This window comes from Sturnira hondurensis, unplaced genomic scaffold (genome assembly GCF_014824575.4).
Source record: "Sturnira hondurensis isolate 20B ecotype Veracruz unplaced genomic scaffold, ASM1482457v3 Scaffold0009516, whole genome shotgun sequence".
Classification (NCBI taxonomy): Eukaryota; Metazoa; Chordata; class Mammalia; order Chiroptera; family Phyllostomidae; genus Sturnira; species Sturnira hondurensis.
In genome coordinates, this window is record NW_028082147.1 from 945,878 (window position 1) to 973,229 (window position 27,352).

A 27,352-nucleotide genomic window follows, 5' to 3' on the forward strand; every position below is an offset into this window, starting at 1 on the left:
TAAAGAGTGCTGCTACGCATATTTATATACATGGCACCTTGCTTGGAGCCTATGCATGGTAGGTACTGGGCAGATGTCTTTTCGGTTGAACTGTTGGTTGTTGAGAAATTACTTTCTCGTTCTGTTCTTTGCTGTTCAACTATCTGATTACAGACAAATGTACATTTCTGGGCGTGAGTTTTTTTCTCTCTCAAATGAGAGAAAAGCCCAAGACTCTTAAAATGTCTGATTGTTAAGTACTGTGAAATTTCTACATAGTTTTTAAAAAATTATTCTTTGCCTTGTTATACTTAGTACAGTCTTAAAGTTGAGATATGGGATTTCTGCCTGAAAACATGCTTTGGTTATTTCTTTTTCACAGGTAATATTTGTCTCTTAGAGTTGCCACTTACTCATCTTTCTTCATTGAGGTTTATTATGTATACAACAAAACTAATCTCTAAAAATCTTTATTAATCATGTTTTAGAGGAGCTTAATTAAGATTCTTGTGGCTGGTTGGCATTGCTCTTTTTTAAACATAACTACAGTAGTGACTAATTACAGATAGCAAAAACTGTTGCCAATAAATATGTCATTCAATATTTTATTATGGTCAAAGCAAGGATATGATTCTGACTAATAAGCAAAATTAAATTTAATCATGCCTCCCAGCTCTCCTCTTTGGTAGAACAGTCTGAACTGGTCAACTTGGTCAGTTAGAACAAGAGCTGGGAGGTCAGGGTCACAGGTATGAACATGGTACTGACAGAAGCCAGGGTCTGACACAGGGAGGGACATTCAGCTGGTTTGTCGGAATGAGCTGTTTTAACACCAATTGGAATTCCCAACAGTTAGCACATTCATGGAATGAGTCTTACAAGGCGATAGTATGTGAAGGCCGAATGCAACTTTCCTCCATCTTGGAGGAAAAACACACTGAAAAATGTTCATATTCTAGGGGAAATGTATCAATAATGTCATTTTTGTATATGATGAGCAATATACTGGCAAAGCGGAGTGATGGAAAAGTGGGGCCCGATTTCTGAGTCAGACAGCCTTTGTTACAGTCCAACAGGGACTAGGCTTACCCTCGGAGGCTGACTCCTCACCTGTAATCCTGCGGTGATTCCCCCGTCACGGGTTTCCTCTGTTGAGGTTAAACAAGTATATATGTGTATGAGATTCTTAATGCAGTCAACAAAACATGGTTTCTTACCTCCTTCAGACTTTGCCCAGCTTTTCCTCTTTTCTTTCTAAACTTCCTAACCATGGCTCCAACATACAGTTTAAAAAAAATCTTTTTATATGAAACAATTTCAAACACACAGAAAAGAACCAATGACAATACAAGGAACAACAATATACCCACTACGTGGATCGAACAATTATTATTATCTCATGTTTACTCAGTCACTTTTTATCTCTCTTCCTCTGTCTCTCTCTCCTTTCTTCCTTTTCTCTCCCTATATTTTGTTGTTGTTGTTGCTGACATGGTGACATCTTTTCTCTTTTGGCTGTAGATATTATTTATGTCTTCAACTTCGGCAGGACATAGTTGCAGGACGTCTGCCTTGTTCCTTTGCAACCCTAGCATTACTAGGTTCTTACACCATCCAGTCTGAGCTGGGCGACTATGACCCAGAACTTCACGGTGCGGATTATGTTAGTGATTTTAAACTGGCCCCGAATCAGACCAAGGAACTTGAAGAGAAGGTCATGGAGCTGCATAAATCATACAGGTAAATATGCCTCCAGGGTTTGTTCTGAGTTTGTTTCGTCAGTAAGTTTAAACCTTTAACCTGGTATTGATTCAGTATTTGCCTTAGCGGGAACTGGTGCCATAGAAAGAGTCGGTATAAACTTAATTCCCTCCCAATTCTTTGGGTAAGCCCTTTAAAGCTCTCTGAACCTGTTTTTACATCAGAGTAATGGGTGTTGCACTGTAGGAGAAAACGAAATGAGGTAATAGATGCAAAGCACTACACACAGTGTCTCTGGCACATAGTAAGTGCTCAGTAAATGATAGCTATTATTATGATCGCCATACCTAATTTTTCCAAATTTTAAACTTACGCAGTATGAGGTGTCTTGTGTTCCTTAGTGCAAAGTTTCTTGACTTGGGGTCTATGTACATGGATAGACTTCAGAGGGCCCATGAAACCCTTGAAGTTGTATTTAAAGTCTATTAAATTTACCGTTTTTTTTCATGGAAATATTGATAATGTCGAGAGGTATCATAACATATTTATCAAGAGCAAGGACTTATAGTTGCGCTGAGCTGGGTTACATTCTTGGCTCTGTGTGGTCCTTCCCTTGGGACTTTGGGTCATTCATTTAATCTCTCCAAGCCTCGGGTTTTTTACGTGTCTCATAGAGATTATTTACCTCAGAGGAAATAGGTTGATGGATAGGATTAGAAAAGATAAGGTGTGGAAAAACTTAATACAATGTCTTACACATAGTAGAAATTCCATAAATGTTAGCTAATAGTAAAGTGCCAGGATAATTTGTGTTTCTTCTACTGTACATCCCATTGTCATTTGAGTGACTTTCTATGCTAAATTTTGTAAACTGCTTTAGCTTACTAAGGCAAATGTCTGATCTTGGCCTTGAGTTAGTACCTTGAGTTATGTTAGTATGAGTTATGTTATGATATTCCTGAGGGTCACACTGCTGAGAATCCAGCAGGTTTTTTTTTTTTTTTTTTTTACTTTTTGTTGTTGTTCAAATACAGTCGTCTCCATTTCCCCCCTACCACTGCCCCCACCCCAGCCATCCCAGAACAGTCTTAGTTGGCTTTACATGATAGTAACAAGTGTTCTGTCTCACTGCTGAGCAATCTTGTTTCCTTGGAGTGGTTCCAATAGATTGAGATGCTTCAAGTAAGAGAGCTTTAATTCAAGGTGCGCCAATTCTGGCTGTCTCATTGCCCCTGTAGGTTCTGGTGCGTCAGTCATGAGAACCATGAGGATTTTAAGTCCACAACCTGCACAGCAGTAGTCTTAAAAGAATCACCCCACTCTCCTGGGGTCATACGGTTTCCCCATAGTGCAAAGAGAACTGCGCACTAATATCAGGACCCACTAAAGATAGCATTTGCAACTTGTTGATGATTATAACTTAAGGATATTACATTGTCCTTAATTACATTTTAATACTTTTATTTATATTCTGATGATTCTAGAAATATGTATATGTATGTATATATATACATAAAATATATTCACTACATTTATATATATAAAAGCAAGTAGTAGAAAGAAACAATCAGTTAAAATAATTTGATTTGTTAGGATGTCAGGATGGTAGGGGAATGCTTTTTTTATTTTCTAATAATTTAGAAATGGTTTTTATGTTCTGACTGGTGTGGCTTAGTGGGGTAGGCATTGTCCTGAAAACCAAAACTTTGCTGGGCACATGCCTGTGCTGTGGTCCAGGTCCTTGGTTGGGGGCATGTGAGAGACAGCCGATCAATGTTGTTGCACATCAGTGTTTCTCTGCCTTTTTCCTGCCCTTCCCCCCTCTCTAAAAATAAATAAATAGATAGATAGATAGGTAGATAGATAAATGAAATGACTTATTATCAGTGGTATAACTTTGGACAATCAGTAAAATAGTAAATATATGTGTGTGTGTGTGTGTGTGTGTGTATTTTTTTGTTCTATTTTTCTATTTTTTTGTGTTCTGTTTTTTTGTATTTTTTTGTTTGGCTGTGGAGCCAAACAGCAGATGCTGTCAGATTACGATCGATATCTTAAATCTGTCTCTAATGATTCTTTTAATGGTTATTTGATCATAATAGAATCTCAGGTATGGGAGGACTTTATAGTCTAACTCTCATCTAATGCTAGACTTTCTGTTGTAGTATTATTACACAGTCATTATAAGCTGCTAATTATTGTGTATCTATTATGTGCCAGATACTTTATTATGTGCTAAGCACTTTATGTATAATATCATATTTAATCTTGATAACTATCCTTTGAGTTAGGCCAGCCTGGTGGTCTTTAAGATTTTTTCACAGGGTCCATGAGGTCAAAATTATTTTCGTGGTAATACTGTGGTGATACTTGCCTTTCCCCTGTGTAGGGATGGGGGAAACACAAACCAGGCAGCGACACCAAGCTAGTGATCATTATATTCTCTACCAGCATGCCCCTTCATTTTCTAACTCGCAGTTAAAAATAAGACTAACAGAGCTGGTTCAGTTAGAAATTTTCTTGATGAGGCAGTAAAAAAGATGATAATTTTATTAAATCTTAAGTGTATTTCTTTTTTTAAAGATTTTATTTATTTATCTTTAGAGGGGAAGGGAAGGAGAGAAGGAGAGAAACATCAATGTATGGTTGCCTTCCGTGCGTCCTCCGCTGGGAACTAGCCTGCAACCCAGGCATGTGCCCTGACTGGGAATTGAACCTCAGTTGTCTGGTTCGCAGGCCCGTGCTCAATCCACTGAGCTACACCAGCCTGGGCAAATCTTAAGTATCTTTCTGTTTAATATTCTGTGTGGTTAAATATGATGTACACAGAAAGCAGCTCTGCTGCACACTGATACAGGAGTCATCTTGAGGACAGCTCCTATGAGCTGAATGAGCCACCTTTTTAATGAACACCATTTTTACTTGGAAAAAATGACGATTATTATTCAAACTTGGTTATTTGGAAGTTGTTTTCTTAAAAATGAAATGATTTTCTTAAAAATGTTTACTTACCTGGTACTTTTAGGGCACAGGTGGCAAACACAAGGCCTGTGGGCCGAACCTGGCCCTCTGCCTTGTTTTATGCAGTCCTAAAGTTACATTCAGTCCTTTGGAGGCAACCACGAGGCTGACGTGGCCCCCGGTGAAAATGAGTTTGACATCCCTCTTTAGGGTTAGTAAACAACTGATAGTATTTGTTGCTAATGACCAAATTCAAGCTTTCAAGTGAAAATTAAAATTTTGGAAAACTTGCATTTGCCACCATGATCTTGATAGGACCCAAATACTTAATGGCTTTTCTGATGAAGTTGTGATGATTTTAACAAATGTGATTTTTTTTTCTTATATTGCACAATGAAACATGTCAGCATTTGGAAGTCTTGCATTATTCAGTGAATTAGTGTTTTTCAAATATGAAATGCATGCTATAAATCATGCATGGGTGAAAAGGGTCCATTTAAAGCATTCAAAATGCAAGATAGACCAATGGATTTAATGTAATACAGTATGAAAGTTTACTGATATGTTTTCAGATTTCACATTGCAAGTGACCTTTCAGAATCTTCCATTGTTGAGTTTTGGTGTAGTATCAAAGAAGAATGTTTTTAATTCTTAATCCTTCCTTTTCCAACTGTGTGTCTGTGTGAGACCATGTTAATATATTATAACAAAATCAATATATTGTAACAGGTTGAATGCAGAAGCAGGTAGGAATATCCAACCTAAGCCAGACAGTTAAAAATTTGTAAATATGTAAGAGAATGTCCACTTCTTACTACATTTTGGGAAAACATTGTTATTTTTTACACAAAAGGTATTGTTACTTTTTACACAAATAGAGAGTGAAGGGATCCTGAGGTCGAAAACTTAGAGAACCACTGAGCTGGGTGATGAGACTGACGCATGGGCTCCAGAGTCAGCCTGTCTCACTTTGAGTGCAGATGCCATTCCTCACTCAATTTATGACTCTTCGTAAGTTACTGAAGGGCTCTAAGCTTTAATTTTCTGACCTGAAAAATAAGGGTGATGATGTGAATTTTGTGATGGTTAAATAAGAAAATTCATGTAAAGTGCTTAGCATCATGATTAGTATGTAGTGAGAATTCAGATGTTTGCTAGGATAGTAATAATTCTTGCCCCTATTTTTTAAGTGTTGAATGCGAGTCTGGGTTTAGAGAACCCCTCTTCAGAACGTAACAGAATTTAAACCCCCAAAGGCAACATGATCTCAGAGGGCAAATGGATATGGTTCAGTTGATGTCCTGTTAGGTATGCAGATAGAATTGAGCAATAATGAATCTCCTTGAATAGAAAATGTAGTAGTCTGTTATTTTAGAATTTACTTGCTCCTTTTTAGAGCGATCAGCAACCCTCACAAACAGAAAGCCAAATGGGAGTTTTAATTCTGTCCAACAGCATGGTGTTTTAACCAATCCAAAGACACTTCTGCTCAGGCAGAAGCGTTTTACTACACACTGAAAGTGTGACAAATGCCACCCTGCTCCTTGGGTAAAATAGGAGACAACCAACGTATACGGAACCCTAAGTAGCGTCCCTTTGCCCAGACAGGAACTTTGAAGCTGTAATTACACTTTAAATTTACACTAGCAAATCAAGCTTTAAAATTAATTGCCCTCCATTTTATGGGCACTAGGAAGGTATGTAACCTTCTCAGTTATCCTCCTTAGTTAGTTGAAATCACAGTCCTTAATTAAGAGACACAACAGACGCCATGAAAAGGCTGTTACATGACACTGGAGCTCACTGAGTGGCTCTTTTCTCCTGACCCAACTTGCTCAAAATAAATACAGAGAAACTTTGTTACATCTTTCGTTTTTGATGAGCAAGAATTAACCGGTGTCAAAGCTCCCTGGTTAGGTACTTTTGTGAGCTGCAGTACTTTCAAGTAGTAAATTATTAGGTGGTACTTAATAATTCAAGACAGTCATCTTAATGGTTTAGCAGTATCTAATCCCTTCCTAGCTACTTTATTACTACTTTTAAGAGTCTTGGGCCCTGGCTGGCATAGCTCAGTGGATTGAGCACGGGCCTGCGAACCATACGATCACGGTTCGATTCCCAGTCAGGGCACATGCCTGGGTTGCAGGCCATTTCCCAGCAGGGGATGCACAAAAGGCAACCATACATTGATGTTTTCTCTCCCTCTCTCCTTCCCCTCTAAAGATAAATAAATAAATAAGTACATAAATAAAATCTTAAAAAAAAAAAGAGTCTTGGAAAACTTGGGAAAAGCCATAATCTTTAAAATGGTAAATTGAAAATAATTTAACTTTAATATGTAACATTACATTTATAAAATGTTATATTTACATGCACAAATGTCTGTAGGTGATGGGATTATAGGAGGTTTTTTCCTGTGCTCTTAGTGATATTTTCCAAATTGCACATCGTGAATATATATGATTTTTATAATCAGAAAAGGCTTCCTTAAGCAGTTTTTTTCTAAAGTCATTAGGTGGGGTAGAGCAAGATAGTTATCCATGCAGAAGGGCAGTCTGGCTGGGGATAGCTGGCCCTAAGCAGGGTGGGGAGAGCATTCATGGCGGGGGGAGCAGTCTGGCATGAATAATCAGAGTTCAAATAGGATGGAATGTAGTCATGTGTGGGTGTGCGGTGGTGGTTAGAGCCAGAGCAGGGTGAGTAAGGCACCCACATGGGGGTAGGGCCCGCATGGTGTGGGGGGCATCCATATGGGTGGTACCTGGTTCAGGGTGGTGAAGCCTGAGCAAGATGAAGATGTCCACGGAAAGGGGTAGCCTTACACCAGGAGTCAGAACCTGAGTGAGGTGAGAAGGACAACCACATGGTGTGGGGAGCAGCCCGGTATGGGCAGTTCAGAGTCCAAGTGGGCAAAGAGGGCATCCACGTGGGGGACGAGTCAATGGCAGCAGTGAGAGATTGGTTGTACACAGGAGGGCAATCAAATTAGTCAATACATTAAAGATAATAGGAGCCAGGTTTCTTACTGTCCGTAAAGCAGATACAAATTTGGAAGAATGGGAAACTAAAATGAACCCTGTGATACTGCATTAAAACTGGAGGTTCCGAAGTGAACTCATGGTTTCTGGCAGGTAGGTTGGTAGATAGATGGATACATGCATACATATGCACATAGCAGTCACACACATGCACACACAGACACTGACGTGCTCTAACTCTACTTTGTACCACAAGGAGGTGCTCAAAAAATTATAGGAATTGCTTGGAAAGACACAGAATCCAGGTTGGAGAGGCTTCCACTGACCAAATTGGGAGCAATTTAAGCACAAATAAATAAGGAAAATAATTATATTGCACTGAATAAAATGAGAATCCATGAATTCATACTGATATAAATAAATGAGTAAATTTAAAGTTTGATAAGAAATAGGATATTTAAATGTGTTCAACTATTACCTCAGTAAATTTAATTTAAAAGAAAAAGAAAATAATAGGTGGAGAAAGGTTTCAAAATACCTTCCCACAAAGCACTTATTAATTACAAAGAGATAAGGAGGGGAAGCCTGGCAGACACCAGTGGTCACACTGAATGTCATCTGTGAGGGGACAGATTGAAACTGTGTTCCACCTGGTAGGGTGTACGGAGGACACAGGGCCGTTTCTGCGCATTCCCATCGAAGATGCAGAATCTGCATCAACTCATGGAGAAAACGTCAGTCTCAAATGGGGGAGGCTTTCTACAGAACAGTTGGCCCACAATCTTCCAAAGGTTCAGGTTATGAAACAAAGATTAAGGAACTGTCCCAGACCGAAGAAGACGAAAGAGGCATCAACTCATTGAAACTTGTGATGCTAAGCTGGATCCTTTTGCTATACAGGATGTTTTTGAAAGTGGCAAATCTTGAATGAGGGTTAGATGGAAGTAATGTATTAATATTTCCTGGTTGCGACAGTTACATTGAGGTTATGTAGGAGAATGACCTTATTTGTAGGAATGACACACACTTGGAAGTGATGAGTCATCAGGTTGACAATTTACTCACACAGTTCAGGAAAAAATTACTTGTATTATAGGTAACTTATTTTAAAGATTTTATTTTTCGAGCCCTGGCTGGTGTAGCTCAGTGGATTGAGCGCGGCCCTGTGAACAACATGATCACAGTTCGATTCCCAGTCAGGGCACATGGCTGGGTTTCAGGCCAGTTCCCAGCAGGGGACACACGAGAGGCAACCATACATTGATATTTCTCTCCCTCTCGCCTTCCCTTCCCCTCTAAAGATAAATAAATAATATCTTAAAGAAAGATTTTTCAATTACAGTTGACATTCGACATTATTTTGTACTAGTTTTGTGTTATAGGTAACTTTTAAGTTTGTGTGTCTCAAAATTTGTTGAATTATATTATTTTCAACTAATAAGGAAAGTTATAATTTTAAAGTTAAAGATCTCTTTTTACTACCTGCCCATAATAGTTTTAAAGCATGCTTACTCAGAAAAGCATTTAACCACATAGTTTGACATTTAAATCTGTATTCAAATGGAGCCCATTAAAGTCCCTTAGAGTTGGAGGCGTGAGTTTAAGGAAGATTTTGTTGTAATTGCTTCACTTAATGTTTTAAAATTTGTCTCAAATCCATGTGGTCCAAATTATTTCTCTTTTATGAGCTGCCATAAGCTGTATCACTGTACCCTCAGAAGCCTAACTTAGCAATAATAATAAACATTTATATTTTATGACACAGTTTCACAAGCATTACCTGATTTTGTCCTACCAGCCACATTTATTCATTCAGCACAGACAAAAGTCGTTGCCTATCCTCGTCTCGGAAAGTAGGTATTGTTATGACTCTGTATAGCTGGGATATTGAAGGAGACTCCAGGTCACTTTTAAATGCAGGAGCCAGGATTCCACTTCAAGCAATAAAACTTGAGTGCTGACTAGATCCTGCTGCCTTAGACAAGGAGTCACACCTCGCCCATGACGGTGTGATCCCGCAGGGCCTATTTCTTCATCAGCAAAATGAAAGTGTTGGACTCTGTAATCAATCTTCCAGCTCTACTCCAGCTTCAAAATCCTTAAATTCAAGTCATAATACTAACAACAAAAACCATAAAATGACTGCAGTAACCTTAATTATAAAAGTATTTAACTTATGTGTGTGTGGTGTGGGGGGACAGGGGGACCACAAAACTTTCTTGAGATGATTTTAATGACCAATATACAGACCTGTAAATGTCTTGTTTTTCCCTTTCTTTTGTGTGTGTGTGTTCAGTTTGAGACCCATTTACAAACAGAGCTGGGATGCGACAGTGCGGTGCTGGTGAAACGAAGTTCATTCAGAGAGGCTGGGACCGGAACGAATCTGCTCCCTCTCTCCTAAGATTTTTTTTTTTTGGTTGTTGTTCTGAGAAACCCTTTGTTCTTTTTAATGAGGGTAAAGACAGATGGGTTAGGAAGAGACGTTTTTCCATCCTGTTAAATGAATAGGCCACTGCTGCTTTATATAGCTTGAGCCAGTCCTCTGGGAAACAGGCATTTCCACGGTTTTTCTTTGGGGGAGTGTGTGCGTTATTACTATGAAGTTATAGTCGATTGGTCCGAACTGGGCAGCCCTAGGAGTGATCTCTTTCTCTCCAAAGCTCGACGTGACTGCTCCTAAGCACTTTTCCAAAGAGAGGAAAGTTGGAAAGGAGAAGGAAGGACCATCATAGTGAATGCTTAGGCAGTGAGACTGATTGTTTTCAAACAAGCCACATCCATTGTATGCCTAGTAATGAAGACATCTTAATAACAGAGAAAGCAGCCCCATTATCTACATGCTTCTATTAACCAATTTATTTTGTTTAGATCAGTGGGCAGGAACACCATCTGTTACCAGAGATTTTCTTTTCATCAAGCCTGCCCCCACTAAGAGTTCAGCTAAGTAACTACAGCTGCCCTCCTGTTTAATTTCCATAATAACTCAATTTAGGAGGATGGCGAGAAAAAGGCAGCTAAGAGGATATTGTAAATCGTACCATGCCCTCTGAGGATTTAATTTGGTTGACCCTTTAACAAGAGAAGTTAGTGGGTGGAGTTTACGTGTTTGAAGAAAAGGCTGAGGAGAGGGAGGGGCAGAACTGATGGTAGATGAGGTTACTTGAAGGAAATTGCTTTTTTTAAATCTTATTCATTCTTTTTTAAAAATATTTTATTTATTTATCTTTAGAGGTGAAGAGAAACATCAATGTATGGTTGCTTCTTGTGCATCCCCTGCTGGGAACTGGCCCCTGCTGGGAACTGGCCTGCAACCCAGGCATGTGCCCTGACTGGGAATCGAACCGCAATTGTCTGGTTCACAGACCCTCCCTCAATCCTGAAGGAAATTGTTTAGTAGGATTTTTTAAAAACTTTTTCTGATAGCTTTTTGGTGGGCTTTTTGTTTCTTTAAGATCTCTTATCTGAAGACATTTTTCAAGAGTCATTTTCTATAATATTCTGCTTCTAGAGCTATGAACTGTATGCACATGCATATCGGTGCATATGTTTATGTGTTTATATGAAATACAGTCATTATACAAATGTTATTGTAAATGTTGATGCTGTGACACTGAAAGAGTTTTCAATTTGTATCTTATCAAAGGTCCATGACTCCAGCTCAAGCTGACCTCGAATTTCTTGAGAATGCCAAAAAGTTGTCCATGTATGGTGTTGACCTTCACAAAGCAAAGGTACTGATAACTTTGGCCTTTATTCACATGCATGTGTCAGACCTGTGTCATGTATGTCATGTAACGCTTCTCACCAACCTTTATCTGGGATGTTACTGTAAAATATCCTAAAGAGACAGGAATTCATGTTGGAATTTTAAGTCTACAAATTGAGTCAATTAAGCATTATCAAGTAAGTAAATTGAATTACCCTTTTGCAGTTCCACCATCAGAGTTCAAGCTGCATATCCAAGCCACTGTATAGATCAAAAAGATACGGCACCTAGAGCAAAAGAAATGATGTTTTCTCAAGATGCAGCTACATTTGAAAACATGGAGTGGCGTCAACGCATGGTTCACAGCCACCGTCACTATGTCAGACTCCCTTGGAGCATTTGTTAAATACGCAGGTTCCCACACTCCTCCCAGATTTGTTTCGAATTATTTTGGAGGAAAGGCTAAGTTTCCAGATTTAATAAACATCCCAAATGGTTCTCATCTATGCTTGAGTCTGAGAACCATTGGCTGAAGGTAGCGGTTCTCAAAGTGTGACCTCTGAACCAGCATCTAGCATCTCTAGGAACCTGTCAGAAATGCACATTTCGGGCCCCATCCCAGAACTACTGAATCAGGAGCTTTGTGAATGGAGCTCAGCCATCTGCTGAACCAAGCTGTTCGCTGATTCTCGTACACATGGCATGAGCGATAGTGGCTCATTTGAAAACCACTGAGTTATGAAATTGGAAACTTGAGCTTTAATCCTGGTTCTGCTTAATGCAACCTAACAGAAGGAATACTGAAGGGAAGTCGCTTGACTTCAGTCATCTTCAGCTCCTGCAGTGGCTGGGAGGCTGAGGAGTTTTTGAGGGAAAGGGCTCGAGAGGTGATCAGAGGTTCGTTTTGAGGAGCTTAACTAGGATGCATGAAGAGGGGACTTGAAACTATGTCCAGTGAGAAACCAGCAAAGGAATAGGGATACTTAGCCCACAGAAGGGAAAACTGGGAAGACATAATGTCTGTCTTTGTGTATTTAAAGGATTGGTGTGTGAAATGGAGATTTTACTATTGTTCCAAAATGTAAAACTAGAGGCAGGAAAATGGAAGAAACTACAGGGAAAGACTGTCCAGCTCAGTCTGAAAAACTGACCACCCGTCAGAGCTATTCGAAGATGGGGTGGGCTGCCTCATAAGGTGGTGAGGGCCCTCTCGCTGGAGGTAGTCAAAGATAGGCAGTAGAGTCGCCCGGAAGGAACTTAGAAAAGGACATTCAAACATATGGTGGGTGATTGGCCTAAAATGACCTTTCAGGCTTCTCCCAACCTGAGTGTCTGACATCTGAACTCTTTATTTAAGTTACATCGATTCTATCAAAATGTCATTGCATGTTAGTGCTTTTCTTAAGATGTTACTCCGGTTGTTTTGGGCTGAGCACTGCAACTTGAATCTACGCAGTCTGTGAATCTGCAAAGTAGATGGTAGGAAGACTAGTACATCGGGTCAGCTGTGTTTCCAGAACTGAAATTGTTTGGTTTTGCTCCTCACTTCCTGCGGGAGGCTGGTTGCTGATCCAGTGTTATCTGGAATAGACGGAGAGGTCAGGTGGCATGTTCCTTTCCCAAATGTTGTAAAGCAAACTGTTTCTCCAGAACATACATGGAGAGTTCTAGTTGTAACCACACGTTTTAAGGACTTAAGAGGGCATCTTCTGAAAAATTCTCGGTTTCACAGTCATTGAGTTGGAGCTGCACATAATCCCTGCTTCTTGATTGTGCTGATACACACACGTGTGGGTACTAAGATGTTTCTCTATAGTAGTTTCGGGAACGAAGTAGTCAAGAAGCATTTAACTCTAGGTGTTGATTACTTATCTAAATAGTAATCATCTGTGGAGATTAACTCAGGTGAAATTTAGTTTCTTTGAATTGCAGATATAGATGTTAACATATATTTAATTTCTAAAATTTTCTCTAAAAAAGTAAGTGAAAAGGTGAGAGGACTAAGAAGTACAAATAGGTAGTTACAGAATAGCCATGGGGTTGTCAAGTGCAGTGTAGGAAATAGAGACACCAAAGAACTTATACACATGACCCATGGACTTGAACAGTGGTGTGGGGATTGCCTGAGGGAGTGGGAGTGCTGGGTGGAGGGAGGCAAGGGGGGGGGAAACTAGGACAACTGGTCATAGCACAATCAATAAAATCTAATTAAAAGGAAAAATAAAATTTCCTTTGAGAAAAGACACATGTAAATATGACTATATTTTTCTTACTGTTCTTAACTTGGGGGTGATATTTATAATTTAATATACTTAACATAATTATAAGAAGCTGTCATTCTTTCACACCGAACTTATATAGGAGTAAAATTAACTCCTTTACTTATGATTTTTAGGAGGGATGTCCACTTTATCATTTTTAAAAAAAGAATTGTAATTGTGCGTAACGTTTGGTGACATACATAGCTCCAAGCTCTGGCCTCCAGGCAGTCGTGTGGTGTGTGGACTTCAACGTGTGTTTATGGGACATGCAGCTATCACAGCTACTGTAGGAATAATTTGCTGATTACGATAGTGACAGGTTTGAGTATTTTAGGACTCAGAGGCCAAAATGAGAACATCAGCGTTTACTAGAACTTTAATATACAGACAGGCACGGTAACAGTCAGTTAGTGTCTCCTCTCGGATTATTAAGGAAAGCCTTTTTGGCGGCAGAGGCTCAGCTTTACAGGAGGAAGGTCATGAAGGAAGGTGCGATGCCAGCCCAGTGACCTGTCACGTGGCTTTGAGAGGTGGTGGTGGTGGCTGTCTTGCTTCTTACAGCAGTTGCTTCCTCCAGTGTGTAAGATATGTTCACGTCTACGTTTCTTGGACGAGAGAAAAGCCGATGTTCGCTCAGAGTCATTAATAATGAATGGAATGATTTATGTTAATGATCGAAGATTTAAGCCTAATGTGTTTTGTTACTAAAATACCATGAAATTCTTTAATTTGTCAGTCTAAACGAATCAAAATTGTTGTAAATCAGAGGCAAAGAATTTACTGATATTTGTCATAATAAATTATGAATTATAATGTAGGCAGGTAACAAATGTAATGTAAACATTTATTGAGTATGTTGCCAATAACAGACAGTATTTGGGGTGATACAGAGATGATTAAGCTACAATTTCTACTCTCAAGGACTGGACTATAATTTTTTCCCCTTGTTTTCCTGATTATAAAGGTGATATATATGTATCTATAATTATATAATAATTATTAGTAATAGGTATGTATGTATGTCTTACCTAAACATATTTGTATGTGCCTAGAAAATAGGATGATAATCCTGGAAATTACCAAATTATTACTGGTTACTATTAAGGAGTGTGGGAAGAGAGGGTAGAATTTTACTTTTATTTTACACACTTCTGTATTGTTTGAATTTTTACACACATATATAAGTTTTTGTGATATTTACATGTTTTTAAGAAAATAACACATGCTCTTTATAATTGGAAAGTATAGAAAACTAAACAAAAAAACTGCTCGTAATTTGTACCACCTAAAAAATGCCATTGTTAACATTTTGGTATATTCATCTTTCTTCTATGTGTATTTTGTGTATCGTTAGGCTCAAATTGTATATGCAGCTTTAACCCACTTTATTTTGCTTAACATTACAAAACAATTATTTTCCCATTTATCTCCCAAATTTTATGGAACTATTTTAATGGCCACATTTTATCTCACCAAAGGATGGACGATAATTTAACCCTCATGCTCAAATACTTAGGTTATATCCAGCTTTTCTCTCCTATAACATTCTGAACATTTTCATGTATAAAGTATTTTCTGTGATTTGAATTATTTTCTTGGAACAGATTACAGAAATAGAATTATTGTGTCTGATTTGGACACTTAAAGATATTTGTAATAGGTAATAACATTGATTTTTTTTAAAAATGTGTCAGAGTAACGACATTTTTACGTAGACCGAATAGTCCCGTGGGTTATGATTATTACTGGTTTTGGTTGTTGATAGCCTCTCATTGTCTAGTAAGAGGCAACAGTGTGTTAAGCACTTTGCTCAAGACTGTAATGCTAACGCTTCTCTCTTTCAGGACTTGGAGGGAGTGGATATCATTCTGGGTGTCTGCTCTAGTGGCCTTCTGGTTTACAAAGATAAACTGAGAATTAACCGCTTTCCTTGGCCCAAAGTGCTGAAGATTTCTTATAAACGTAGCAGCTTTTTCATCAAGATTCGGCCTGGAGAGGTACAGAATTTGTGTTTCTTTCTTCTTGAATCAAACACAGGCTGTGTCTAAAACATCTCTTCCTTCCTGTTTTCCTTGTTTTGTCATCTAAGAGTTCTCTGTAGTTAACCATGTAGGAGCTGATGCTGTTGTCTAAATCAGTCCCGTGAGGCTTTTCTTCCTTCCCACTGGTTTTTGGGGCGTTCCTCTTTATGTAAGTAGATATACCATGGCCAGAAGTGAAAGTTGGATTGTTTACTCTAGGTAAAATCTTGATGGAAAATACTTTTCAATAAGTAGCATGACATTTTTAAATTCTGGGGTTAAGTTACGCTTGTATCACCAATCTCTTACCTCATATAATTAAAATGCATTTGTATGCGTAGCTTCTAGTAGTTACTGGGAATATATTCTAGGGTCAACTTCTAGATTTTTAATAGAGTTATTTAACTTTGCATCAGAGAATTCAATTATTAGTTGGTGGGCAAGTTTTAGAATATACTGATGCTGACCAAATTTAACTTTTGTGTTAGAGAGCAGTCATGGTATAGTGGAAAACTTGTTTAGGTAGGAATTAAATTTTTAAAACAGTTCTAGCTCCTACTCTGCCACCTACTAAATAAAAGACCCTGAGGAAATCTAAAGCTCAGCTTCTTTACCATTCAAGGCGGGTAGCACTTTCTCTGTCAGAGCCGAAGAAGATCAGAGGAGAAGACAGCTGCAGAAGCTGGAAGCAGGAAAGCATCCAACTACTGTAAAGTGGCGTTTGTGTGTATATCACCACCTGCTGGTGGAAATGTCAAAATACTGAGCGTGCAGCATTAAAAGTCTCATAAGGATTATCATTGAAGCATTTACTTCAATGATAGGGACCATAATTATTTGCCTGTGCCTGTCACAGCAGTCGCTATCTTCCAACAGAGTTTCAAGTCCAAAATCATTTAGTCAAGAGATGCTAATTGATGGCATTCTTTGTGCCAGGCACCATTCTTGGGGTGAGGAACAGTGAATGAAAGAGTCCATCTCTCAACAATCTTACATTTTCATGTGGGAAGGCAGAGGATGTATGTATTTATACATATATACACACACATATACACAAATTGTAATAAGTTTGATAGTTGAAGTCCTTGGTTTCTTTAAGTGTCAACTCTATACTGTATGCTAAAAATACAGAATTCTTACTTTAAGAAAGCAATCGAACAACAGTAGGACTTTGAGAGGCGAAGTGTTATGACTACAGTAGATGAGTTGGAAGCAGCATGGTTTAGTGGAAATCATGAAATTCTGGTTCTGCCACTTCATAGCTGTGAGACTGAGGAGTAACTTGTCTGACCTCAGTTTTTTTATGTGTAATACTATCTCATCATATTGTTATTCACAATGACACTAGAAATAAGTGTTAGTTTCCTTTCCATTTTAAAAAGTGTGGTTAAGGCAGAAACAAAGAAGCAAGGGACCAGCAGGACAGTATTTCAAATAGCCCTGGCAGGGTATGGTTTGTTTCAGTCAAAGAGGTATTGCGGTAGCCCTGGCTGGTGTGGCTCAGTTCGTTGGAGCATGGCCCTGTAACAAAGGGTTGAGGGTTCGATTCCTAGTCAGGGCACATACCTAGGTTGTGAGTCTGATTCCCTGGATGGGATGCATACGGGAGGCAGCTGGTCAATGTTTCTCTCTCTCCCTCCCTCTCTCTCTCTCTCTCTCTCTCTAAAACGCAATGAAAATAAATGTCCTCTGGTATGGATGGGGAAAAAAAAAGGAAAGAGGTATTGAGATAGATTAATGATCAACCAAAAGAAAAAAAGAGAAGACAATAACTCAAGAATTGATTTGAGCCCAAATCTTTAACCTTTAGTTCCTATTACAAAAAGAGAGAGGACTGCATAATAATATTGGTTGATTGGAGGAATCGTATCTGTCCCATTCCCTGAGCATGGAGTAGCCTAGTACAGATGGTGACTAAGGAAGAGCAGGGTCTGGACAATCAAGAGGTGGCTTCATTATGGCTCAGAAACATGTGCTCTGTGTGCGTGCGTGTTTCTCAACAAAATGAGATGCATTCCCTGGCTTCCTTGTTGTGGAACAAGTCACCTCGGTGAGTAAATTTCTTTTTGTAAGTAGGAAAATTTTCAAATATTTTATGTCTTTAGACTAGGAATGTTGTTTTTATTCTTGATGACCTTTTCTGTAGCACATGTTTCTCTGGTCCTGTATTACTGTAGTCAAGCAATCCTTTAAGTTCTGTGTTGGTCTGTGTTTTTATAGCAAGAACAGTACGAGAGTACCATTGGATTCAAACTTCCCAGCTACCGAGCAGCTAAGAAATTATGGAAAGTCTGTGTAGAGCATCACACATTTTTCAGGTATTCTTCTCACTTAAGTGTTTTTCAAGGATAAATTGTGCATGTTTCTATTTTAAACCTGCCATTAAAATTCCCTTCTTTGTATGGCTGGCATTCTTTTATTTAGCTCAGGTAAGATCATCTTAAGCAAGATAAAATGAATCCATTTCTCCTTTGGGTTGAATCATGCCTGCACATCCCCAGAGCACCTTTCTGTGTATGGTAGAAGGAAGAGGGAAGTGAGGACTAGGAACCTGTGTTCACTAGGGGCTCTGTGATTGGCCCAGCTGGCGCTGAAACCAGTCCTTTCAGCAGGAGGTACCTGGGACTTGCCTCCGCATGCAGTCTCTCTAAGCAATGCTTGGCTGCTTTCTGTGGGATGTTTACTGGTGAAGGTTAAAGGTATGAAACTGATCGTTATCTTGGCCCTAACCAACCCCAGAAAGGGAGCACAGAGAACTGTCTTTGAAGCCCAACTGTATCAAATAATCAGGAGGTAGAAAAAAGTTTTTATCTCCTCTGGTTTTCAAGAGGTCGTATCATTAACCACCTGTATTCAATTTACGAGGCATTTTCTCTGTGCTTACCGTTGGTGTAGGCCCTGTACTAGGCACTGAGAATGTACCACAAGGACATGAAGTCTAGCAGAAAATACAGACCATGGACAAATAATTACTTGTATTGAAAGGAGAGCCAGCTTTTTATTGTTGGCTTGTCTTTTAAAGAAAATTTCTTTTATTATGGAAAATTGCACACGTAACAACAGTAAAGAGAATAGTGTAATGAACTCACTGGGTACCTGTCACCCAGCTTCAGTAATTATCACCCCAAGGCCAGTCTCGTTTTATCTGTAGCCCACCCAGTTCTTCCCACTGCTTCCCAGATTATTTTGAAGTAAATCCAAGACCTCATGTCATGTCGTTCATGAATAAATTTGACTGCATGAATGGCTCTCAAGAGACAGAATCATGATATCTTTTCCTTCTATTTGTAAGTAATCTCATGTCATACTTAGCGCTATATAGTACAGTGGGCAGGAAGAAAAGTCAGGGAAAATAACATTGATTCTCATTTCAAAATAAAACATGAGGGTCCATTTTATACCCAATTAAAGAATCTTAATTATTGGCATTAAGATACTTTTTTATGCTTTCATCGTCCTCTTCTTTAAAATCAAACCAAGAAAATAGAATTTTGAAAAAGGGTAAGGAAAAGTGAAAAAAGTTATTTGAATGTTTAATATCTATGGTATATATTTTAGCTGCAGCCAGTGTATTTATTTGCTTGAAAGATAGCGTATTTAAATCCACTGCATTAAAATAAAAGGATATATTAACATGTAATGCTTTGTTGCTTAAAAGAAAATTGGGATTTGCTGAATTAAAATGAACTATCTCCAAGGAAAGAATACTCTTTTTTAATAGTAGTTGATGTAGTAATTTTTTATTCAGCAAACATTTATTGAGTGCCAAATTCATACCAGGCACTATGCCAGGTGAAAATACCGAGAAGAATAAGTCATAGTCTTTATCCTTTACCCTTAGCGAGCCCGCAGTCTTGTAGTGGAGACCAGCACAGAAACTGTTTCAATTCAGTGCAGTAAGTGCTGCTACAGAGAGCACGGGGTGCTGCGTAAAAAGCAGATGGGGCTCCCAGCTGAGTTGAAAACACACCAAATAGCCTATTAAATAGGTTACCAGGCATTAGTGGGGTTTGGAGTGCATTTGACAGGCTTGTTCTCGAGGAGTGGACAGAGAGCTCTGGCCTTGGACTCTGTTACTGCCCAACCTCTTATCAACTACGTGACCTTAAGCCAGCAACTTACTTTTTGAGGTTCAGTTTCTTGTATCTATAAAATCATGACAATATTACAGGATGTAATATTTTGAAGCAATGTCACAGTGCTTCAAAAGTGTTTGAGAACCCTAAGGCCCCACTTAAGGAAGATAGTATTATTACTCTAGGTCACAAGTAAATTATACGTTGCTTTGAGAAATGACATAGAATTAAAATAATGATTACTTGATTTGAAATCTCTCTTAGTAACTATAAGGAAACTTTGAGAATTTTGAAGCTTTTAAAAATCTAGATTTTTGTCTTTGACCTCACCATCTCATTAGAGTGAGATGAATATATACTAATATGATCATTATGGTTTTTTTCTGCCCCCAGGTTGACATCTACAGACACCATTCCTAAGAGCAAATTTCTTGCACTGGGATCCAAATTTCGATACAGCGGTCGAACTCAGGCTCAGACCAGGCAAGCCAGCGCCCTGATCGACAGGCCCGCTCCTCACTTTGAGCGCACAGCAAGCAAACGCGCATCCCGGAGCCTTGATGGAGGTTCGTACTGAATTCTGGTGATTTCTTTTGGCCCCAACTCTGTTGGCAAAATGAAATGGATCTCACTAATTGTCTACGTCAGTGGAATCATCTGAAGAAAACGGGAAGTGAGGTTCAGAGAGAGTAGTAGCTAGACCAGGGTTCCACCGGCAAGTAGTAACGGGACACAACTAGACTTAGAATCCACAACATCTACCACAGTGAAAACCTGACACAGTGCCCTGAAATAAAGCCCTCTGGGGTGTTTTACATAGTTAAAGAGTTCACACCTCTTGTCATGTGGCGGCTATAAACAGGAAGAGCGGTCCTGTTACTGGGGTCTCCACATTTTGTTTAAACAAAATAGTGAGGCAGTAAGTTTCATGATTGTGTATTCTGACAGAAGATCTGTCTGATTTTTTTCTAAGTTTAATCTCAAGGATATGTGAGCATTACTGAAACGAAGTTACAAGCCATATTCAGTTCTTAATGCCACTTAAAAAAAGTGGCCAGTAAATAAGTGCAGGAGGCAGTAGGTGGAGTAGAGTATTGGTACAGCTGGCGCTCAGGGCATCTGCTTCCCCAGCTGATGAGCTAAAACTAGTTCAGACCCCACTTTCTATGGGAATGGTCACAGGGATAGCTGCCAGTGGTGAAGAGGATTTCCCAACTTACGTTTTTGTTGTCCTTTTTGCTTTTCAAACCATTTCCATATATTTCTATGTAATACCAACAATCATTTAGTACCAAGAAGCATTTAGGAATTCTTGTTTCACTCACGAGGAAACGAGGGCACAAAAAAAGTTACAAAACTTGTGAGGGTGACACAGCCGGAAAGTTCATCCACGTGCTGAATCGTGGTTGCAGCAATTTTTGCCAGGGGCAGACGTGCCTGTCACCTTCAGGGCTTGGAAACAAATGCCCACGCCTCACTCTCAGGTATCTCATCTGTGCATGGTGGACCTGAGCATCAGCTAGTGTTTTTTCGTTCAGTTCTGTTTTTAAGATCACAGATGATTCACGTGGGGTCCCTCTGAAAGTGGAAACACGGATTCGTTGCTACCTAGCGTACATGTACTGTACAACAGAAATTGTGCAAATAAGTTTCAGAGCTAGAACTGGAATTTAAGTCTCCTTTTACTCAGTGTGAGGGGTTTGAGTTTTACTCTTCATTGCTCTGGTGTATAACTATCTAAGTTCCTATTGCCAGGCAGGAGTAATATAATCCTGGAATGAGTGGGTCCATAAGGTTATCACAGCCTACAGTCTTTAGGTATGGGAAATAATTAAATTTTCAGGTCATGTGTTCTCTACATATGCATCAAAGTCTTGTGATGGTTAACAAACAAATTCATAAAACTGCAAAGCCAAAACACCTTTAAATACATTCACAACTTACAACACTGTGGATATACTAAAAACCATTGAACTAAGCATTCTAAGTGGACAAATTGTATGGTATGTGAATCATATCTCAACAACCAGAGACACTACCATGATTCCCTGTTGTGGTCCATGGTTTGTAGTTTTCTTATTGAAAAGAGGAAAGAAATATGCCTCTTTCTAGGGCTCCCAAGTTTTCACTTGAATTGCATATTTGTGTGTACATAGTTTTTGCCCCAAATGCTCTTGAAATAATATTAACCCATAACAAAAGAAACACAAAGACTTAAGTATGACCTTAAAAGTTATTAATATTTAGGTTTATTAAGTATTTTTAAAAGATATTTATTTAGCCAGAAAGAGAGGGAGAGAAACATCGATGTGTGAGAGATACATTGGTCGCCTCTTGCACGCCCCCAACTTGGGTCTGTAGCAGGCGACCCAAGACTGTGCCCTGACTGGGAATCAAACTGGCAACCTTTTGGTTTGCAGGCCAGCATTCAATCCACTGAGCCACACCGGCCAGGGCAAGATTTGTTAACTATTTTTATAACCATGGACCATGCCTTCCCCCACTATTCTATGGACTTAATATCTTCCACATTGTACAAATGATGAAACTTTCTGCCTCTGTTTCTAACTGCCAGTTTCCACACTGCTGTCTACTTTTCCACATGTGGTACAGATGGCCAGGGCTAGGAATGCTGAGGACGTAAATCACTTGGCTCTGCAATATTAGCATTGGATTGCCACCAAATGCAAGTGGCAAAATAACACATGGTGGGAGCATGGGCTGCGTTTCTGCGATGCCAGTCAGAGCTGAATTAATTCTTTGAGAGGAGGTGTGAATACACATGTATAATGATACTTTCACACAACTGTGAGCAAAATATTTTGTCACATTCCCCTGTGTTGTTGGATTTGGTTTGCCATCTGCCATTCTTGCACTGATTGGCTTAGAGCACCCGTGAGTATCGGGGACTTGCAAACAGGGCAGGTTTCATTGAAAGATAAAGTAGATTCTTGTGTTTCTGTCTTTTTTTTTTTATGTATGTCTGAGGAACGGTTTCTTTCACTGGAAATCATTACAGGGTAATGAGCATTTTTTTCTGGGTGTTGTCTGAATGAAGTAGTTGTGAATTTCCATTTTTTAAATCTGTTCTGATTCATGGATTTCTTTATCTAATCTTTACTGTTTATAAATCTAAATTTATCAGAATATATTAAGTTCAGTATACTCAATTTAAGAGGCAGGAAAGTGTGCCATAAAAATTGTGAAGGTTTTCGCCCTTACCGACATGGCTCAGTTGGTTGGGTGTCATCCTGCGAAGTGTAAGTTTGCCAGTTCGATCCCCAGTCAGGGCACATGCCTGGGTTGCAGGTTTGGTCCCTGGTTGGGGCAGGAATGAGAAGGAACTGACTGATGTTTCTTTCTCACATCGATGTTTCTCTCCTTCTCTTTCTCCCTCTATTCCTCTTTCTAAAAATAAATAAAATATTCTTAAAAAAACAAAATGGTAGAGGTTTTCATTCAAAATACTTAAAATTTAGACCTATCAGTACATGAAAAGGTAATTTGTTATCAGAAATATTAAATCACGTGGAAACACTGTAACTCTGGACACTGTTAGAAAAGTGAGGTTTACTACGAAGTGTGTAGGTGTTTTCTTCTAGCCCCTGGAAGAACAGAGATGAAAATCACAAGAGTGTGCGTGCTTGTTCTGAAGTAAGTGACCTTAAACCGAGATGCCAAATCGTCCAAACCAAAGGAAATATGAGCTCTGGGAAAAGATCAGATTTCATCATAAACCTACGTTGAATATTCTCTCTAAAATAATCTATACATAACCTTTTTCCAGAATTAAGGTTTCTTAACTTCAGCAGCCTTGGCCTGTACACAGTGGGTGCCCGTACCCCCCCCCACTCCCTTCCCAGGTGTGGCAACTGAAAACGTGTCCAGCACTGTTGTGTACTCCTGGGGGTGTGAAATCGCCTCTGGTTGAGACCTGCTGCCCTAAATATTCTGGAGAACAGGGGTTCTAGTGCAAGTCGATAAGACTCGAGGGGATGGTAGAACAAAACTCAAAAGGTTGGGGGCTGAGCATTGTTTGTTTATTTTAAAGATTAAAGGTTTTGAATTCATATTATGTTAATCAAATGACGTATTAAAAATCAACGTGTTTTTATTCAAAGATTTGCCCTTAAACAATCCTCAAAAGTATACATATCTTAGAAGATCCATTTATCAAGTTATCTTGTAATCATTCCATAACAGGAGAATTCAGACTTAATCCTTTTTCCTAAAATATATGTTTAGGTTCTTGAAATTACCCAAAAGTGAATAAATCTTTATTTCAAAAAGGCTTTATGGAAGAAATAAGCTTAATTAACTGTTTCCCTTACATAGACTGCATTATAGGTTCTTAAAACTAACAAACATATTGCAAGGTTAAACAATTGCTAACGTTTTAATAAAGCAAGTTTTCAGTTTCTTTTCTTATTTTGATGTCAGCGCCTCCATCCACAGCCCCCGTTCCAGAACACGGTCGCCGGCCCATTTTAGCTTTTCTGTTTTGGCTTTCTTAGTGCCATCAGTGACCTGGCAGAGCACTACTGGTGACTTACTTTGGCACCTTCTGTGTGATAGTCCGCGGGACACTGGAGCACTCGTGTGTGTCACCTGGTGACTCTGAAGTGGTGCAGTGGCCCTTCTTCACTCATTCCCCTCTTTTCCTTTTCTCACGTAACAGCAGCCGTCGATTCAACAGACCGAAGTTCCCGGCCCACTTCCGCACCAGCCATTGCTCAGAGACAGGACGCAGAAGGCAGTGTGCCAGGTGCGCCTGCCAAGAAAACAGTGGTTTCTAAAGACCAGAAGGAAACAGTGAAGGTTGAAGTGGAAAAGGAAGAAGTTCCTCCTGAGCAAGCTGAGCCAGAGGCCACAGAAATATGGCAGGTATGTCCTAAGTCCCAGGGTCTGGCAGGTTCGCTTTCTGCTTTACAGGTGGTAACTCCTTGACCAGGAAGGTTTTCAAAGCACTGATTCCTACAGGATCCTAGTGAAGTTATTCCTTCCTCACTCTTTCTGGAAGAAGGTATCTCCCATGAACCTGTGAAATGCATTCATAGAATTATGTCATGAAGACTGTAAGCTGTCCCACAGAAGTTTTCACATGATCCAACCTTTACCAAACTCTTACATTAAAAAAATGAAGTCCACAAAATGTGGCAGCACTGTGATGTATGCTCTTATGAGTTAAATTTTCCTCACCCAGAAGGAATCTCCACATTCCTTTTTAAGAGCAAGCTGTGCTATAGTTTGATTTCCCTAAGTTGGAAATGTGTGCAGCGTAGCCTGAGAGTACCCAGGTGTTGCGTGAAGCACATCTCTGTGGCTGTTGAAACCATAAGTAGCTTTGAAAATGGGGGAAGTTCTCGTCTGTGGAAGAGGCCATATACTTGCTTACAGTTCTGACTTGATTGTACCCTCAGTCACTGAACCTTGTTGAAAAGTTACCAATTTAATTAGATTTCCCAGGAGTAACAGTAACTGGACTGATCTTTTATGTGTTGGTCAGCTTTTCAAACACATTTAAGCAGGGGTGGAGTTGAGGCACTAGTTCAGATTTAGTGAAATACAAGTCTCACTGTTGACAACAGGAATTAATAGACACAGTCTTTACAGGAAAAATGGCGTTTTTACATCTGTTAAGAAATTTAAAACCATGTGAGATCTTAGAAAGTGCTCTCACCTTGGCGGATGGACTAACCCTGTGCCTTTGGAGTTGGTTCACTGCTTAGTTTATCTGTGGAGCAGAGGCCAGTCTGGCTCTGCTTTGACTGTGTTAAAAAACTGTTCATTCTGTGTACAACCCACGGCCATGAACTAGTGGAGAGAGGGGAACACTGGAGGGCAGGGTACAGGGTGGAGCAGGGATAAAGGGGAGAAAGAAATTGGGGAAACTGATAGCATAATCAGTAGAATATCCTTTTAAAACCTGTTCAGTATGACATGCAGTTTTATTGTCCTTTGAGACCAACTTGAGTCTAGAGAGGAGGGAAACTGACTGAAGGGTGGGTGTTTGCGTTTCTGTACCCAGCCAAGTGCGCATGACAGGTGACATCAGGGTCAGTGTCAACTGCAGTCTTTAATGCTAGGGTCTCTCACCTGGCACTTCCAACTGTCATACTAACTGGAAAGAGTTAGATGACTGGAGTGAGCAAGGGACTCTTTCTGAGTAGCTGAGGTTCCTTTGGCTTTCAGCTAACTTGTTCTTTTGCCTATAGGCAGACACAAGTACCTTCAGGAAAGGTTCTCTTTGCTCTTGGGACCTTGGCAGAGTGGAGAGATCACTTTCTGGTATATGCTCCCCATTTGAGTGCTTGCTCCCCACTTAATTCTATATTATATTGTCTTGAGAAACTTGTGTAGAGATCAGACTGGAAGCCACCTCTGATAACCTCTGTTACCATAATAGTAGTAACAGAATTAAGAGTGACTCTGAGTTGATTTTTTTTGTAGCAGTTAGAAAATAATTATGGGATTTACCTGAAGCAATATTTATTGCATGGAGCAATAATAATAATACTACTATTAAAGTGTAAGTGTGTACGTTTCATTACCTGACACTAAGTTGATACCAGTTAGAGCTTTTTGGCATCTTGAGACATTTGGCAAGACCTACTTTGCAGGTGTGTACCTCTTTATCCTATTCAGTGTTGTCCCGGGGTGCACACAGAGGCACATACTGTTGCTACTGGGCCTCCATTCTTGCGCTGAAATAGAGATTCCCAATTTCTTGCTGTTGGATTACTAAGCATCCAAAGAAAATAAGTCATTATTCATTTATACAAGCAAGTTAAACTTTACAAAATAATTGTAAACCACCATTTGCTAAGCGTCCATAACTCTGTGGAGATTTTACTTCTACTTTATCAGTAAAAAACTTGAATTCAGAGGTGAAGTAACTTGCTAGTGGCCACACAGCCGGGATCCTGGGGTTCCGCGGAGCACTGACCCACACTGTGCACTAACTGCCTCTGGCAGGTAACGGTGCTACTGCTGGGTGTGCTGGTGATTTGACGGTGTCACAGCGTTTGGTATTATCTTAGGTGCTTCACGTTCAGTCCTAGAGAAGATAGCCCAGTGACATTGTACTTCAAAGCAATGCTGCCAAGCGTGATTAAAAAGCGTATGTCAAAATGACTGAGTGATGTGATTCTGTAAACAACCTAACGATGCAAAGTGATTGAGTTGACCCTTAATAAAAACAGTTTCCTCGTTTTGAGATATCCAGTGTATTAGGCATGGCTCACTTTATTATGCTTCCTGTTAATAGTCCGTGTAGGTTTTTTTAATTTATACTTACTCCATTTGGGGTGTATAAAATGCCTATTACAAAGATATTTCAAAGTTAGGCAGGAGGCTTTAGCTCTTCTCTTCCTAGTATGAAGGATGGATCTTACCCGTTCACCAAAGGCGTGGGTTCCAACTCCCTAGACAGGAGATTGCGGTGTGTTGGGAATCGCGGCTGAGCCCTGTGTGCTCGTGTATAAACCGACCTTGGTGACAATTGCATGCATCAGTAACAATTTGGATTAAGTTTATTTTGATGTTTTGTTGTCTAATAAACTCGAGGATGAAACTGCCTCCTTAAATGTATTGATCACTTAACAACATGTTTTGTATTTACTTGCTTGCTGTTGTGTGTGGTTTATTTACATGTGCTTTAACTACA

At 39.4% G+C, this 27,352-nt stretch overlaps 1 protein-coding gene across 17 annotated transcripts in view; it reads left to right on the top strand.

The window, feature by feature from the left end:
- The window catches only part of EPB41 (erythrocyte membrane protein band 4.1), a 173,059-nt gene that overhangs the window by 99,824 nt on the left and 45,883 nt on the right, over positions 1-27,352 (top strand). For all 17 annotated transcript variants that reach the window (XM_037057194.1, XM_037057202.1, XM_037057200.1 and 14 more), the window contains 6 exons: positions 1,501-1,719; positions 11,266-11,353; positions 15,434-15,586; positions 17,831-17,928; positions 20,080-20,252; positions 24,365-24,570. In XM_037057194.1, the coding sequence (XP_036913089.1) occupies positions 1,501-1,719; positions 11,266-11,353; positions 15,434-15,586; positions 17,831-17,928; positions 20,080-20,252; positions 24,365-24,570 (937 nt within the window). The remainder of the gene's footprint in view (positions 1-1,500; positions 1,720-11,265; positions 11,354-15,433; positions 15,587-17,830; positions 17,929-20,079; positions 20,253-24,364; positions 24,571-27,352) is intronic.